The sequence below is a fragment of the Epargyreus clarus genome, unplaced genomic scaffold (genome assembly GCF_041222505.1).
Source record: "Epargyreus clarus isolate Ecla_fem2 unplaced genomic scaffold, WU_Ecla_fem_2.2 ptg000017l, whole genome shotgun sequence".
NCBI lineage: Eukaryota > Metazoa > Arthropoda > Insecta > Lepidoptera > Hesperiidae > Epargyreus > Epargyreus clarus.
Window position 1 is genome coordinate 12523511 of NW_027332225.1, and position 18974 is coordinate 12542484.

The following is an 18974-nucleotide window of genomic DNA, read 5'->3' on the forward strand; positions in this document are numbered from 1 at the left end:
TTGATAAAAATTAAAACTGCATCATTACTTTTTTAAAATAACTTTTTCCCTAACCGGGAATCGAACGAGTTAATTTTGAAAAAAAATACACCCTCTATATTATTCCACTATCTGATAGTGTTGCGTATAAGAATCAAAATCTGGGAAGTAATGTTATTTGACAAATTAAAGGAAAATGAAAATTTTGAAGAAAATACATATTTTTCCATACATTGGCATACTAATCCTTAAGGATTATACATGACAAATGATTTATGTATAATTCTTTAGAAACATACATAAGTCATACCATTGAAGAATTTATTGGTTAATCAACTAATTATTCGATGTTATGACCATGACATATGGCTTAGTATGAGAAAGTAATAGTTTGGCAAATAAGTTACCGCCGTTTTTAGGATTTATTTTTTAATAAATATAGATAACTGATTAAATAGTAAATTCATTTGGGTCAACTGTACGGTACAGTTAGATGATGCCTCAAAAAAAACTGTACCAGGTACAGTTGGTTGATGCCTCATTTGGGGTACAGGGTACAGGGTACAGAATAAAAGAAATAAACGCATCTTTTACTGGAATAGTCAGCATAGCCCCATACCACATTATAAGGATCTATACAGTACCCTTACCTAGAGTTCTTAAGTTTTGACAAATATGACTGTTTTGATATTAGTTTACGTATTTGCCCATACAATTTCCAATCAGCGCCCCTAGCGGATTGTATCAGAACTATAGTGTCAGTAACGTAACATTAAATGTCTAAATTGACAAAATGTCGCTTTATGTTTTGTCTCTTTTTTTTGCGAAAGTAGAGTAGAGTTTTTTTGAGTAAAGTGAGGTAGACAAAAAGACTTGAGCACTTATTGTTACGTTTACTCCATACTACTGAAGCAAACGGAACAGAATAATGGATTGAGTAAACGTAGCGTAAGATTGTGGGATGTTTTGAAAACTCATGGTAAAGGTAATGTACGAGTATATCATATATACGTACATATAATCACAATAAGGAACTATATAAATATTAACACATGTAACTACTGTTAAATCAATTGTCATTCAGTAAGTACCTAAATATGCAATAACGCCATAAAATTGCGTTCATATAATCCGATGTCTGGTTATAAATAATCGACTCTCTCACCATGTGTGGAAATTCTCCAGGTAACGTGTCTCTACCTCCTATTCCATCACCACTAAAGATCCCACGCTTTTCATTTTCCTCTATCCGATAATGAAAGCCTAGAACATAAATAAACATAGATTTTACGGAAATGGAAAGTAAAAACACACTTTAAAATACCACGCGGATATTTTAACAGACGAAGTAAAATTATCTAGTAATATAGTATAGTTTTAAAATATACAGTACCCTTAGTACAAGCTTTTACGATTTTACAAAAATGACTGTTGATGTATTTGTTTATGTATTTGCCCATACATTTCCAATCAGCGCCATTAGTGGAATCTATCAGAACTGATTGGTAATTTAAGGGAAATACGTAAACAAATACAAAAACAGTAATTTTTGTAAAAACGTAAAAACTCATACTAAGGGTACAGGACAATAATATTAAACGACGTAGGTAGTAACAATAAGGCATACTCACAATCTACACTGTGTTGTATCGATCGATTTTTAAGTTCCCGGATGTATTCAAAACATTCTGAAAATTACATTTTTTATATTATTTTGTATATTTAATTGTGTAAGCTTTGTAGTCTAACAAGATGCTTATTTTTGGGGTACTAATACAGGTTTAGGTTTAAAGAATTTTGATTCTCAAATAAGACAAATACGTCACTTCTATGAGAACCGAGATTTACATTAAATTAATTTAAGGTATCATCAATTCACACATAGTATTATGAGATACCCATTCAACCCTTTCATATTTAAGTGATTGCTTCATGTTTTATTATGTACCCAGCTAATTTGCTCTTGAAAGCGTTGAATGGGAGTACATCTTTAACATTTCCTGGTATCTTATTATATAGGAGTGCTCCTTCAAAAGTAACTGTCTTTTTTTCCATAGTTTGTTCTTGCTTTTGGAAGAACAATGTAACTAGCTCGGCGAGTTCTACGCTTACTGAAAGGTTTTCCTTTTTTAAACTTTATATCGGACTGGATGTTATTATTTAGACATTTTCTAATAAAGATACAGGTGTGATACAATTCATACTTATCCGAGGCGTTCCAGCTTAGTCCTCTGGGATAGCGGCACACCTGTGGCAGACCTCAGGTAGGAATATCTAAACCATAAGCTGTAATTGTTAGTATTTTACTAATACGCACCTAACGATGGAGGGACCTCAGTCGTACATCATAAGATCTTAAAAAACTTACTAGCCTCGCTGATTCTGTATTGCTTATAGAAAGCTGTTTCATTTGATACCAAAGGACTGCATGGATTAGATTTCTCAGTTGTTGTGGTATCTAAGTTGATATTGCCATCATCCATCTGGAAATATTTACTTTCTTTAAAATTAAAGTAGCCAAACTTACTTCATATAACATCGGCCAATTGCCATTGAAAGACTTAACAAAATCAGTGTAATCGTAGATCAAATGAAATAAGCAGACATAGACATTTTTTATAAATTTTATTTGTTACATCCATAGATTAATAAAAATGTCTCACCGCCTTGTAATTGAAGGAATACACAAATAGCAGACACATACTCGTTTTCACATTACGTCTTCGACGGTCATGGTGTAATTTACGCGGAATAATGACGACATGAGTAGTTAAGTGGTGCAAAAACAACACGAAATGGAAAAAAACGTGCCGAAATATATATATATATATATATATATTTCAAACACGAAAATAGATGACAGTGACAATTTCAATTGTCATAACTGGTTACATTTTCTTGTTAGGACTGAGTTATCTTTACTAATGGTAACATCTTTATACCGCATACACTTTTATAAAAAGAAATTACCTACCCGTTTTCCTCGATGTAGCTTTATGTATCCCTGTTCTCCATAGCATACTAGGTAACTTGGTATAACTGTAAAAAAATTAACACAATTAAAATATGTTTTGGGGAAAAACGCGTTAATGGGTCATCACTATAATGATTATTTACCTGTCAGTGATATTATTAACACTTGCACACACTTCATTACAAAAAATAATATTATGGCAACCCAATATTCGAGAATCCAAAGAACCATCCGCAAGTATCCGTAAGAACCGATAGTAAATATTATTTTGATGCAGTATTATTATGACGTTTTCTGTAAGTTATTACGTGTAACTGTATTACAATATGTCTTTGCTAAGTAATGTCTGTACCTACTGCTTACCAAACTAACAACTGACTCAATTGTATTATTTGAGGAAAATCATACACGTATATAATTTTGCTATACCATCATTACAAAGCTGTTAAATTTTTTCTATACTATCTATATAACAAAGCATTAGTTTGTCTATTTGTTTGGCTCCAAACTACTGTACCCTTACCATAAGTTTTTAGGGTTTGACAAATATGACTGTTTGGTATTAGTTTACGTATTGGCCCATACAATTTCCATGTTCTGACACAATGACTGATTAGAAATTGTATGGGCGAATACGTAAACAAATACCAAAACAGTCATATTTGTCAAAACGTAAAATCTCATGGTAAGCGTACTGGAACGGTTATGATGAATGTTTCTATTTCTAGCCATATGATTGATCTTAAAACTGGTTTAATTTCTTTTAATGAATGTTTTTATTACATAGGAGTAGCAGAAGTGGCGGACGATGGTCGTCGGAGGCCCGGTTCGGAAAGTTGAATGGAGGCCCCCAAAAGTGTAAAAAGTTTATTTGATTTTACAAAATGGTAAATGTGTCACCTGACAAATGTATCATCTGACACATTTGTCATTTTGTAAAATCAAATAAAGTCCAGATGGACGGCAGCGCCTCCGCAAGTCGAACAAAAAAAAATAGAATTATTAGCCAGTGATTCGGTGACCTTGTTTTTCGCTGAGTGATACACATTTCATAGATTGTTTAGTTCTGACGACATTTTTTTAGCAACTGTGTATGGAGGCCCCCTAGGATCAGAGACCCGGGGCGGACCGCTCCTTCCGCCCAATTGTTCTTATCAATATCATCAGCATTAACGATTTTCGAGGCGGTGTTCGAGCGCCTTAGAGAAAGTTCATCGCAAAGTTATTACATTGCAACAATTATTACTTTTTAGTTTCAATAACTGTTATAGCGTGATATTTAGTTTTAAAAATAATAATGTTAGATCCCTATAACTCAAATGTTCTGAAACTTACCTACAAGAGGGCATCTCTTCTAGAATGATTTTTAGGATTTCGCTTTTCAAAAAGAATATGAATGGAGCACCCCACGCTTTTTTCACAAATATACTATTTACTGTTCCTTAATTGATTCCTAGATTGAAAATTATTCTCTACTTTTTAGTAGATTTTAACATAAAAACGTTCTTTTTAACTATATTTATTAAATCTTAGAAAAGACTACGTGTTCGCGCCTATCAAATAATAGACATACTCTAATCACTCGACTGTTTGCTCTTTAAAATCATGTAGGCGTTAATTAATATCGGTACTTCTATATTTTTTTGTAATTATATCTGGCCCTCATCTTTGGTTAAGAAATAGATTACAACGAATGTATATTTGACAAGGACACTAACTCTCTTAACTTTCTCGTGATCCATGTCTAAACTTCAATCAGATGATATTTGTATTAAGAAATTGCAAATATACAAATTTGGTGTACCACACATACATCTTTTATTGAGCACCTAATGCTCCTTTTGTCTTGAGCACCACTACGAAAAGGGTAATAAAGGATATCAATGCCAAATTAAATTTTATTTTCGACTTAAAAAGTTACATAAAACAAGTAAGTACTAAGATTCAAAGCGGCTTACATGTCATTTTAATGGCACTTTAAACTGCTCATAATGACACACATGTTAGATCATATGTCACTGCCAAACAATCCTTTCTATCCAATCAATAAAACTGGAAACTCGAGTGTACACGCCGGGATAGTTTGCGCGCGCGCATCCCACACCGAACGACGTCACTCCGATGACGTATGACATCGATCCCTCAGTCGTGATCGGTAACGGAATCTTCACCTGAAGTGGTCCCCCAGAGTCACCCTTGAAAGTAAAGTTTTATATATTAGGTAAAATAACATTAGATTTTTTCTATGATGTACAAAAAGAAGAAGCACATAGCTGTCAGTTTACGTTCATGCACTCTATCTATGAATTAATTTATTTTAACTGTATTATACCTACTTAAAAGCAGTGATAGCCTAGTGGTTAAGAAGAGGTCTCGCGATTGAGAGGTCCGAGATTCAAATCCTAGGCCTACCTCTAATTTTTCAAAGTTATATGCGTATTAGAAATTAATTATCACTTGCTTAACAGCGAAGGAAAACATCGTGAGGAAATTATAGAGATTTATAAAAAAAAATCTCAAAGGTATGTGAAGTCTACCAATACGCACTTAGCCAGAGCGGTGGACTATGGCCTTATCCTTCTCATAATGAGAGGAGACCCGTGCCCAGCAGTGGATCAGTGGATCAGTGGGTTGATGATGATACCTACGTGTTTTAAATTAAGAATCGACAATATTGTCTTTATTACATCGATTTCTCTATAAAGTATACCTATACTCAAAGTATACCTATACTCTTTAGAATGTATGTATGTCCATTTCCGTATGAACACGCATTAAATTTGAAGCATTTTCAAGTTTAGATGAAACTTAATATTTTTTATTATTTCTTTATCAAGAAACTTTTCAAAATAAAAGAATTAAAAATATACTGAAACTGGCCAATTACAAAAACTCAGCTTGAAACTTGAAAGAGCACTTTGAGTTAATATAAATTATTTATTTACAGTATTTAAGTTTTCTATCTTTGCGAAGTTTCTAATTTATACTTCTACTTCGGTATTCTTATGTATAAATAAGAAACTGTTTGTTCTTTCAGACAGACTTTAGAGCGTTCAGAAGATGTTTACCTGACAAGCGTCATGCCCCCCCGTCAGTATGCCAGCACATAGCTGATGTGGCTGAATGCCTCGGAAGTGTCTGTTGAAGATTGAACGAAGAAGATAATTACAGGTGTCTGAGTCGATGACATTTACGAATACTGCTTGTAGTTCCGGTGATGTTTCCTGTTTAGCTGAAACGAAAACAATCTGTAATTATAAATAAGATTCAATGCCACCTGAGGTTCGTCACAGACGTGTTGCTACCCCTAATAACTATGTCAGAACCTTTCGATATTCTACCTGACCTCACCCGTCAAAGCTGAACACAGTAGCGTTTAACACTACTTTTAAGACTGAAACGGTGACGACGTGGTGCCTGTATATCGTAACCTTAGAGGATTCTACCATTAACAAGAATGGGTCGTAAAATGAAAATAATACCTGCGTCGACAGTTCCCCAGCCAGTAACAGCAGCTTCAGTGCCTAATGGACTAGTGTCAGCGCTAGTCCACAAGCAAGCCGGCTGTATAAAGCTGTGGAAAGTGACTTCGCTTGCCAGCTCGATCAGACCTATGTCGAAGTACTTCTTGGGAGGATTATACTGTGGGTGAACGATGAATCGAAGGATCTTTGCGTCTGTGGGACTTTGGCCGTTTGCGAACTGTAAAGGAATAACTATATATAGACATTTATATTAACAGAACTAATGTTATAAAATCTTAGTGTTTAATGTCATTTCAACTTTAATTTCTATTTAACTTTAATTTCTATTAACTTTTGTGTACAAAAACATATCCGTTACTCCAAAATACTCTCAGCTCCATTATAGGATATGCCTGTGTCATTCGTGCCATGGATTTTTGAATGTCAGGTACCTCTTAGACTAAGAAATCATGCATGTGCATAATATACGAATTTGCCGAGATTTGTTGCGTCATCCGGTCTTCGTTAATCTTATTATAACTTACAATACTTACGAAATCAATAATATTTTTATCCCCAAGCCTGACGATCTCTGGCCTAGTATCAGCAACTCTGGTATCAAGTGAGGATATCTTAGAACAATGTGCCGCTGTCAACAGGAACTTAGAACTTATGAGCGAGCTACCGCACATAAATAACCAGGTACCTATCACCGCTCGCCAGCCCAGCGCTCCCTAGAATTGAAAACAAGATTATTATGCACTTTTCGTCATCCTCAACTTCGTATTATTCTGATGTACTTACAATACAAGTATCAAACATTACTGCGTTCTAATTTGAATGTTGCGCTGAGATAGAAACACTTCATATATCATTATAGGGAAGCAAAGCACTAACTGACTTAAGATACGAGTTGCATCTATAAAATATATGTCATTATCTGATAAACTACTTACTCATATGGTAAGTATTTTTAATTCCCTAAAAAGTCATAAAGAATCAGTTTTCTCACCATGTGTGGAAATTCTCCAGGTAACGTGATTCTACCTCCTATTCCACCATGATAAGTAATCCCACGCTTAGCATCTTCCTGTACCTTCCAATGAAAACCTAGAATAAAAGAAATAAACGTATCTTTTACTGGAATAGTCAGCATAGCTCCATACCACATTATAAGGATCTATACAGTATTGTAACTCGGCCCTGTCCTTGAATTATATACCTACAGGACGACGGGCGAAACTTCGCGTTAGGGCTGCGCGCCTACAGTATTTTAATTACGTCTGACTCTCTAGTTTTTTTATTGTAAATATTATATTTTAACCTTTAAATGGTCGCTCCTTAGTAGTCAATGAGTTGACTAACATTTTGTTTTAGTTATAATAAATTTTAGTTTATTTTTAATTTTATTAATATCTTTAGTTTTAGTTAGGTAAATTAATAATTTATAATAAATAAGTTGCAAATTAGTAGGTATGAAAAGTGTAGTTATAATTTGTTGTGTTCAATGAGAATAGCTTTTGCTAAATTATCATTCGGATGTCATTTTCCTTCGTCCTATCCATTTATTTATTTATGAATCCAGGTATTTTGCTCGATAAAAAAACGAAATACCAATCTTTTAAAAAAAGAAAAATTATGAGTACTACTAGTACAGACGCTGTATAATCATTTAAATAAATAAAACAATGCCTAAAAACCGTCACTCCGACCGCTCCTCACTGCGACACATTCGCGCCTGTTCGCATACCGAAATCGAGGCGCGTTTTGATACATGTTAATTATATTATAATGTTTTAAATAACATTATATTATTATAAATAAATATTATAAATCCAGGGGGCATTCCACCACCTGAGAATGTTGACCACCTGTCCACGTTGTCGTTTAGCTGTGGTTACGTGTGAATAGACGCTATCTGAAATTTAACGTTTCTGACTTCGAGCCTTAAACATTCCAGTATAATACATATAACACTTATTTTACCTCCTTAGTGGAATTTAAAAAACTTTCCTATGTACGTATGTATCAATAAAGCGAATGTTCAACACCAGCGGTCGGCAACTCGTGACCCACGGGTGGTGTGTGGCTAGCGACTCTCCCTTGTGGCCCGCGGGTCTGCGCGTTACTAAAAAACTGCTGTTCTGCACTTCGACTTAAAAAAATATGTTAAAACGCCCCGTGTAATATCGCCCTACACTAAACCTCACTCTGTTCTTTTTCCAAACACGTTTGGCGTAACTTCAATAACAGTTTTTAATGAAACTTTCTTTACTTATAGTAGTTAGTGCCCTAATGGGGTTGATTGTTGAGTAGCTAAATATGCTGCAACAGGTGTGTAAACAGAAAGGCATACTGCATAGATCCTTTTATAGCCGTCTTAAGGGTTGATTTTCCAAAAACGAAAAAAATAAGTATTATTTTATTACAACCAGAAAGACAAATATTATTTTTATAGACTTTGCTTCATAATCGCCTTACTTCTAATCAAACTTTCAACACCTTTATTACCCACGTAGGGGTAGATCTCCCATAAATGGTGTTAAAAAAGTTCTATAATTCCCAACCAGAAAGCCAATTGCTACTTATTACATTTCTTGCTTCCAAATTAACGAATTTTAATATAAAGTTCCATCCCCTATTAAACTAACTTAAGAGTTAATTATCCAAAAACGATGAACTACGTGTCCTATTATTTTCAATCAGAAAACCGAATATCAAATTTCATAGACTGCTTCAAAATCTGCGGACTTCTAAACGAAGTTTCTACTCCTATTTTACCCTCTTTAGGGTAGATTTTCCATCAACGGCATTAAAGAAGCTCTATTATTTTGAACCAAAAAGCTAAATGCTATTTTTACACTCCCTATTTTATAATTAATGGATATTAAAATTAAACGACCTTCAGGGTTGATTTTCCAAAAACGGTGAAATAGGTGTTCAATTATTGTCTACCGAAAAGCCAAATACCGACTTTCATAAAGTTTACATCAAAACTGGGAGACTTTAATACAAACTTACTACCCTTATTTAACCCACATAAAGGTAGATTTTTCATAAACGTTAGAATTAAAGTTCTACTATATCTAACCAGTAAAGCAATGGCTAACTTTCATAGTGCTGGCTTTCAAATTGGCAAATTTTAAAATAAGCTGTCAACTCCTATTTAACCACGTTAAGGGTTGATTTTGTATTTTTTTTATATCAGAAAGCTGAATGTGAATGTGAATGTGAATGTGAATGTGAATTTTCATCGAGTTTGCTTTAAAATTGACGGACATTCATGCTAACTTTCAAACCCCTATTTAACCCCCTTAACGGTGGTATATTGAAAAATCCGCTATTAGTACGCTTTTACATTATAAAATGAAGCTACAATCCAAATTTCATGATTCAAGCTTCAGTAGTTTAGGCAAAACCTTGCTTAATACGTTTTGAACGTGAGTATCTTTTAAAAATAACGGTCCAGTTTAAAATACCACACGTTTAAAGTTATGAACCATTAAAACAATACGCCGAATACATATAACTACTGATATATACACTATCAATGAAAGTGCTAAAATCTGCAATAACGCCAAAAAAGTGGCGTTATATGATTCGCATATGCAAATATGCAATTTCATATAATCCGATATCTAATTATGACAATTAAATCATACTCACAAGCAGTGTTGTGTTTTCTCATATCAGCGCGATTTTTAAGCTGCCACATATATTCCAAACATTCTGAAAATTAAATTTTTATATTTTGTCATACATCTAACGTTCATTTGAATAATATAAATTGCATATAAAAATGCTTGTTTTCGCGGAACGAATTAAGGCAAAGCAAGGAAGAGGTAGTGTGTACTTCGGATCAACGAGTCTTATTCAATATCCGAATTACTTTGTCATAATTTTTGGATACATCAGAGCAATCAAAATAATAATATATTTAATTTCAAATTCGTATTATTATTTTACTTAAAAACACTCCAAACATAGCGACAGACGGTGGTATGAAGTTGTTAGAACCATTTGTGGTTCGACTCCGGTTCACCACCGCCGCACCTAATTTTGCCTCATATCAGCAATGTTAAGCGCTGCTGTGTTCTGGTTTGAAGGGTGTGGTAAGGGAGACATACTTTTCCGAGGCATTCTCGCTTAGTTCGCAGGGTTACCAGCGTATCCGTGGCCGACCTCAGGTTGGAATATCTGATCCTATCTAGGGTTGATAACAGATGTCCATGGACGACAGTAGTCACTTACCATCAGGTGGACTGTCCTATTTTATAAAAAAGCTTACTTACTAGCGTCGCTTATTCTGTTTTGTTTGCTGAAATCTGGTTGCTTTTTTGACACGAAAGGTCTGCATGGATGAGGTTTCTCAGTTGTAGTGGTATTCAAGTTGATATTGTCATTATCGTTCTGAAAAATTTTACATGCAATTTACTTCACAAATTAACTTAAATTAAATTTAACTTGAAAAATATACAAATTCAGTAACATGATTTTTTATAACTATAATCAAGTTATTGGTTCGATAACTGGCCAAATGGAGGGAAACTAAATATGAATATGATATATTTGTATTTACTAAAAATGTGATTCCTTGTATAGGCTCTCAAGCTCTTTTACTTTTACTCATTTCTTATTAGGTCATTTATTTCCTGCCTTTTAAAACCATAGTCTGTCTTGTTTGTAAATATACATAAAATTTTCATTTCAATACTTTTAGTTGTTTTCTTTATATCCATGTTCCACTACATAGTAACATGGAATCCGACACCTCGGCTTTAGTTCAATTTATACTTCTTTCGATGTACAAAATCGTACTTGTTAAATAAAATGTTTTATACTGTCCGTTTCGATCAATCTTTTGGACTCCGAGTGACCGATCGAGACATTATACATAATTAAAATAATAGTTTTCTTTTTCTATATTTTACGAATATTCTGGTATAACATCATCACCATAGACTTAGAATTTTTCGCTATTCTAGTCATCACGCTCAGATCTCAAATTGTCGCGCAGGGATTGAACAATACTAAATTTAATAAGACTCCAAATAATCCTTTTTTCGTCATGCCTGCCAAACCCCATACACTGTGACGATAAAATTTAAACAACATATTAAAGGTAAATAAATTAAAATATTACCCGTTTATCTCTTAGTAATCTGCTATCTGACGATGCTTCGAGACACATGCAAACCGAGATAACTGAAACAATTTAAACACAATATTCGCGACACATTTCTCACACAAAATTAAATATAAAATATTAATTTATTAAACTATTATTATCTTAATATTACCTGTTATTAACGTTAATACTAATACTTGAACAAACTCCATATTAATGTTATAATATAATCACCTGACAGTGATTAATATTATTCTTATAAATATGTCATTAACATTTTTGTTATTACTTTTTTACGTTAATTAATCTATTTTTGAAATACAATTCTTTGTAGTTATTTTTACTTGCGAATATTTAAACACATTAATCGTCATAGCTTAGATAAACAACTGATTTCAATGAACCGGATGTATGTATGTCTCTACTTTGTTTAAGGAAAATCGTATATAAAACCTGTTCATACGTATACACACGGCAATAGCTAATAAGTAATTATTTGAACTCAGCTTCTCACACCGGTGGTCCGGACTCAAGTCTCAAGGACGCATCTCTTATGTTTGAAGTTATATGCGTATTAGAATTAATTATCGCATACCTTAAAGCCGTTTGTCCACCGCCACCTTCATCGACCCGTAATGACGGCGCCGAAGTAGCGTACATACATTTACTATAGCAGCTTGTCCATCGCACGTCCGTCACCCGAGCACCGTCATCCCGGTCGCCGATATTTCGGGTAGATCGGCGTGACCGCTAGATCGGAACCGAGATTTCGACGGGCTGAAGAGCCGGAAATATAAAACACACTGGAACTTCTCGATACACTGCCGTCACAAGCGTGACAGCAGGAACAAAATAAACCGCCGATATCGGTCGCGGTGGACAAACTATCGTCGTCACGGCACATTAATTTCGGCCCTAAAATAATCTCGTTCTCATAATCGGCTCGGTGACAATGTGATGGACAAACAGCCTAACTATGTAGAGTAACATCGCGAGAAAATCTAGACGTGTAACATAGTGAGTATTAGGTAAGTTAAATTTACCAAATCGCACTTGACCAGCTGTAACTTAAATCATCTCATTTTGAGAGTCATGACCTTATCGTCCTTTCTGAGAGGAGACTTGTGTCCAGCATTACAACAGTAATTGATCATAACCTTATAATAAGAAATCACAACATAATATTCAAAAGAAAACCAACTCAAAACACATATTTTGTAAATTATTTATTTAGGTTTATATAATAGTTTCGATCATCAAGTACCTATTTTTTATTACATGTCTTAAAACAGGTACGTGATGTAATCATGCAGCTGCATAAAGAGGAAAGTAAAAAAAAATATCCTTTATACTTACTTGTAAATTATTATTCGTAGCCGTTCGTTCGTTCGTTATTCGTAAGCCTAAATTGTGAGCTACATCCGAGAAAAATATCATTTCAGTTTTATACCTAGTAAAACTTTAAAATAATATAATATAATCGCCGTATTGTAATCTTTAATAACGATTTGCAAATTGCTAAAAATAATAAAAGGAAAGCGATGACATCAAATTGAATATATTTTATTTTGTTCATGAAACCAAAAAAAAATGTTTAAATTGAAAGCAACGCATTTTTTAATGTTACCGTTAGCAGTTAAAAATAAATAACGTGTATATTTATTCACTTCCAGACAATATTTTCTATCCAATCAATAAAACTGGAAACTCGAGTGTACACGCCGGGGGTGTTTGCGCGCGCGCATCCTACGCCGAACGACGTCACTCCGATGACGTATGACATCGATCCCTCAGTCGTGATCGGTAACGGAATCTTCATTTGAAGTGGACCCCCAGAGTCACCCTTGACAGTAAACAAATAAAATTTATTATTTAGCAAAAAACCCCTGTATAATGAAAATACACGTAAGAAATTAAAAAAAAATGTGTTTTTCTAATTAATGATTAATTAACCTACTGCATCTTTATTCAAACATTTTCTATTGTTATATATTTAATTTTTAAATTTATGCACACTTTATAATTATCTTTCTAACACCTAATAACACTTACTACACTTGCTAAAAAGTTTATTGAAAGTATCAAAAATATTGAATACTCCAGAGAGTGGGTAAAGTTGTTCGAGTACTATATACAAATTACCTACATATTAAAATGTATCTTTCATGTGATTGGACTACCAGGGCTAGCAGCCCGCCTGTTGCGACTCATGAACAACTGTGATCAAATTCATAAAAACAGATCCTACGTGAGCATGAGGATAGCGTTGATACTACGGAAGACTAAGATCATCTTGAATTTTAACTTCAATTTTTTATATTAAGAAAATCCTTTAAAGTAAGTTTTAAGTGTAAACGAATAACACACTTTGCAGCTCAATACTTATTTTAAAGATACTAAAATTTACCTGACAAGCATCGTATCCCCCAGATGAAACCCCAGCACATAGCTGATGCGGCTGAATTCCTTGAAAGTTTCTATTGAAGGTTGATCTCAAGAGATCGTTGCACGTGTCCGAGTTGACAATGTCTACGAATACTGCTTGAAGCTCCGGCGACGTTATTTGTTTAGCTAAAATAAAACATTTCTGATACCTTCGAAAAGATAGTTTATGATTCCGGGGTATGACATAGTCATCAACATTATACCAATTTCTACCTTAATAACAGTAATGTAGCGCTACTGTGTTCCAGTTAAACGGGTGCAGAGATACATAAATAATTTAGTCCTCAAGGCAACAACGCATCAATGATCAAAGGCCGGTAGAACACCCTTATTATTGCATAAGTTCTAGTGAATTACTACCGCAAGGACTGCTTTAAATCACAAGAAAATAATGCTGCAAGTTGAAAAGTAACAGACAAAAGCTATAATCAAGATGGTACCTGCGTCGACGGTTCCCCAACCAGTGGCAGAGGCTTCAGTACCTAATGGACTAGTATCAGCTTTAGTCCATAAGCAAGCCGGCTGTACATACTTATCGAATATAACTTCGTTTGTGAGCTCGATTAGACCTATGTCGAAGTACTTCTTCGGCGGTTTATACTGTGGATGGACGATAAATCGAAGAATCTCTTCATCTACGGCTTCAGCCTTTTCTTATAACCTTTCAAATCATAATACAAAAACGCTTACCAAAATTGTTATTGAAATGAGTATGGCGATGGACCCATCATACCCTATTATACCATGTTATTATACCATGGAAAATGTTTTTGAACGCTGATTTAAAACAAATTGATGTAAAATTTGAAGAGAATGAATAGGCCAGTGGACTCTCGAACTTACCATAGCTTTGAAGACGAGAAAAACATTTATTTAAGGACTTTAACTTTAAGTAAGACAACTAGACTTGACACTAGACCTACCAACACAAATACATAATCATGATTATTATAAAGTAACTCTACAGTTCCATCAACTTTTTACAAGGTAACATCTTTAACGTCATCCGAATGTTGTATTTCTAAACTTATTACGAGTACAAATACATATAAATTACATCGTCAATAATATTTTTATCGCCGAGCCTGACGATCTCTGGCCTGGTGTCAGCAACTCTGGTATCGGTTGAGGATACTTTGGAACAATGTGCCGCTGTCAGCAGGAACTTAGAACTTATGAGCGAGCTACCGCACATGAATAACCAAGTACCTATCACCGCTCGCCAACCTAACGCTCCCTGTAATACAAATAAATTTATTTACAATGTATCATAATCAATAAAAGATAGTAGAAGCTCTTAAAAATTTGCCTTCGCTATACCTCTTCCTCATTATAATAGAAGTGTTAAACTCAAATGTTTTTTGATTTGAAGGGCGTAGGAAATGGCATAACTATATTTAGTGTGAGGGATAGCAAAGCATCTGTGTCGGACCTCAGGTAGAGATACAAACTTATTCGAAGTCAATCACCGATGGACAATGAATGTCTTGAGTATTTTGATTTTTAAAAAAGAATTGTCTTTCTCACCATATGTGGAAATTCTCCAGGTAGCGTGTCTCTACCTCCCAATATACCAGTAACCACTCCTCTATTTTCCTTCGGCCTCAAATAATCACCTAGAAGAAACGTTTAAATTTTTTCAACGACTAAAGTTAACTTAACTCGTCATACTCATAAAAAAATTTGGTATAACAATATAAATATTGGACTAGACAATTTAAATATTACTATCAAACCATACTTACAAGCTCTATCATGATTTTTATATCATCTCGGTTTTTAAGTTCCGTGTCGTGTCGGCTGCGTGACGAGATGGCAACTAACTTGCTGTATCGTTTTGTTTTACTATCTAATAGGTTGGGGAAAAACTTCGTAGCCAAATCAGTCGTGAATTGGCGGAAAAAATGAAATGCGATCATAAAACCATTCTCAACCACCTTCATTCTATGGGATTTACCGCGTGAATGAGGCTATTCGACTGAAAAGACCTGATTGACATGGTCAAACCATACTCGTTCACGACAACGCCGGGCCCAAAGTCGTCAAAGTCGCACTCCAAGAGCTCGAATGGGAGGTTATTCAGCATCCGCCGTATTCTCCGGACATTGCAACGACCGATTACCATCTTTTTTGCGCCCTTTCAAACCATTTGAAGACCGTTACCTTCGATAACAAAGAGGTCCTTAAAAACTGACTCAACAACTTCATTGACACTAGACCAGGCTGTTTTTGGCGGAACGGCGTCAACGAAATTGGTCAAGAGGTGGAAAGACGTGGTAAACAGCAACGGCGAATACATAATTTATTAACTTCTTGATATAATTGTAGTTTTTTATTCAAATAAATGTCTTCAGTAAAAACACAACGAACTTATTTCCCAAACCCATATATTATATAGCAGTCGTTAGCTTGCTGGTTTGGGTGCCATTCAAAAACTACTAGAACGATTTGAGAGGAGTTTATCTTTATAGAGTGTACACTGATGATTACACTTAATGAAAAAAAAAAATAACAAACAGTCGACAGCTTTTTATAATTCAGAAATCAGTCTTCTTCTTAAGCGTTACACTCTTGTCAGAGTGGTCGTGGTCATTATTTGGTCTTCGTGGCACGCTTAACAAGACACCGCCACTAGTTTCTTGTCACCGCCTTCCTGGTGCACTCATGTAGTGGTAGAAATCAGTCTGCCTGATATTAAATATGTACCACCGCCCGTTGATATTTATAATCGCGCACAAATGTTTTGCCAAAGGGACTACTATATTACTACAAGTAGAAAGTAAACATTAAATAAGCACACACCCATATTAGTGTATTTTTTTAAAGTAATTGACTGAATTCTATTTTTTAGGCCTGCGGAAATTACTAAAATGACAACAAAAATTATGGAAAGAAATTTAACATATTTTATTATCTTATAAATATCAATACAATTCTAAGTGTTTTGATTTAAAGGAGATTACAGAGCGTTAGTAATAGCATTTTAACAGTTTATAATGTACATGCTGCCGAAATAGATCACTGCCAGACAATATTTTCTATCCAATCAATAAAACTGGAAACTCGAGTGTACACGCCGGGGGTATCTGCGCGCGCGCATCCTACGCCGAACGACGTCACTCCGATGACGTATGACATCGTTCCCTCAGTTGTGATCGGTAGCGGAATCTTCATTTGAAGTGGACCTCCAGAGTCACCCTTGAAAGTATACAAATATTATTAGTCAAATAACATCGATATCAATTATGAAAATATTCGTTTAGGTATTTCTATTACTCCTCATTTTACTGAAGTAAAATAGGGCAGATAGAGCAAATTATTGTCAGCTTACATCCCCTATGATTCATAACATTATTATAATATTTAATATATTATAATGTGGGTTAGTATTTAATTATCAGCACACCCTGCAGTAATACGCTCTTTATGAACTCAAATACAATTTGGTATTGGTCATTTCAATAAATTTGACCTTAATACCCATCTTTAATTCATGTTGACAATATTATACTTTTTTGTAATATAAAAGTAGCAGACGAGCATACAGTCCACCTGGTGGCAGTAGCCACACTGCCGCCCATAGACATCTGTAATCAACCCCACATAGCATTAGATATTCTTACCTGAGGTCGGCCAGAGATGCGCCGCTACCCCTTAGGACTAAGCTGAAACGTCTCGGAGAAGTATGTCTCCCTTACCACACCCTTCAGACCAGAACACACTAGCGTTAAACTGGTGCTACGAGGCAGAAATAGTTGTGGCGGTGGTGCCGCTGGAGTCGAACTACAATGGGTCCTACACCACCTTAGAAAACCTATTTCAAATTTAAATAAATATTTTCGTGTGTACTGTGGACTTTCACAAGAGGATATATACCTGACAAGTATCTATACCCCCGGCCAGCACGCCAGCACACAGCTGATGAGGCTGAATGCCTTGGAAGTTTCTGTTGAAGACTGGTTGCAGGAGATCGTTACACGTGTCCGAGTCCAAAACGTCTACGGATGCTGCTTGAAGCTCTGGTGACGTATTTTTTCCGGCTAATAGGAAAGACACCGTCAAGCTAGCATTTTTGTAAAGGGATATAAGCAAGCATATGTAGTTCGTTCTTTTCCGTGAAGTATTTCTAACTTACAAAGACAATGCTCTGCTGCTTTGATCTGGTTAAAAGGATTAAAGGCACAGTCTCTCTGATAAGGCATTTTAACCGACCAAAATAGCTGTGTCATTAGAACTTGATTCCAAATGTCCAAGAACGACGCTTTGCTCCTTGCGACAAAAGAAACCAACACACCATATCATAAAAATATACCGACACTTTTTTATGTCACCGCATTTCTTAATATTTATTGTTATGGCAACAATTCAATAGTTTTACAATCGTCTTTTGGGAAGTCTATAAAAATAAAAGTTACAAGTTGTAAGTGACTACCTTTATCGGTGGTTCCCCAGCCAGTAACTATGGCTGTAGTGCCTAATGGACTAGTGTCAGCTTTACTCCATAAGCAAGCCGGCTGTATGGCTCTATGAAACGTAACTTCGCTCTTCAGCTCGATCAAACCTATGTCGAAGTACTTCTTCGGCGATTTGTACTGTGGGTGAACGATGAATCGAAGAATCTCTTTGTCTTCTGGTTTTTTGCAAAATTCGAACTGTAACGAAATAAAAAATATAAATCTTCAGAGAATGTATTGAAATAATGGTTAATTATGATTAAACTCATTTCCACTTCCATTTGCTAAATCTGTACTTCATAAAATCTGTACTATGACATGATTTTCATAATATTCGTGCACGTGTCGTTACGAAGAAATACTAAGTTAGTATAAATAGGTGATTTGTACCGGTGTAGATGAGAAAAACATGACGGGTTATATTAGTATTTAAAGTACGAATTAACAATATAAATACAAAAATACAAATAGTATATCATCACAGTCCTCCAATGTGGATCCGTAGGGTTGCAGAGTAAAATTAAATCAAT

At 34.8% G+C, this 18974-nt stretch overlaps 1 protein-coding gene across 1 annotated transcript in view; it reads right to left on the reverse strand.

Annotated features, from left to right (window-relative positions):
- LOC140749259 (uncharacterized) overlaps nucleotides 1-18974 on the reverse strand; it is a 79291-nt gene that overhangs the window by 36068 nt on the left and 24249 nt on the right. The window contains exons 21-40 of the mRNA XM_073082302.1: nucleotides 17013-17188; nucleotides 15998-16086; nucleotides 15518-15606; nucleotides 15048-15227; nucleotides 14849-14870; nucleotides 14431-14631; nucleotides 13953-14116; nucleotides 13213-13388; nucleotides 12842-12858; nucleotides 11561-11622; nucleotides 10710-10827; nucleotides 10084-10146; nucleotides 7430-7527; nucleotides 6972-7151; nucleotides 6436-6655; nucleotides 6022-6185; nucleotides 4972-5148; nucleotides 2348-2462; nucleotides 1611-1667; nucleotides 1145-1242 (exon numbers count right to left, since the gene is read on the reverse strand). Coding sequence (XP_072938403.1) covers nucleotides 1145-1242; nucleotides 1611-1667; nucleotides 2348-2462; nucleotides 4972-5148; nucleotides 6022-6185; nucleotides 6436-6655; nucleotides 6972-7151; nucleotides 7430-7527; nucleotides 10084-10146; nucleotides 10710-10827; nucleotides 11561-11622; nucleotides 12842-12858; nucleotides 13213-13388; nucleotides 13953-14116; nucleotides 14431-14631; nucleotides 14849-14870; nucleotides 15048-15227; nucleotides 15518-15606; nucleotides 15998-16086; nucleotides 17013-17188 — 2466 coding nt within the window. The remainder of the gene's footprint in view (nucleotides 1-1144; nucleotides 1243-1610; nucleotides 1668-2347; nucleotides 2463-4971; nucleotides 5149-6021; nucleotides 6186-6435; nucleotides 6656-6971; nucleotides 7152-7429; nucleotides 7528-10083; nucleotides 10147-10709; nucleotides 10828-11560; nucleotides 11623-12841; nucleotides 12859-13212; nucleotides 13389-13952; nucleotides 14117-14430; nucleotides 14632-14848; nucleotides 14871-15047; nucleotides 15228-15517; nucleotides 15607-15997; nucleotides 16087-17012; nucleotides 17189-18974) is intronic.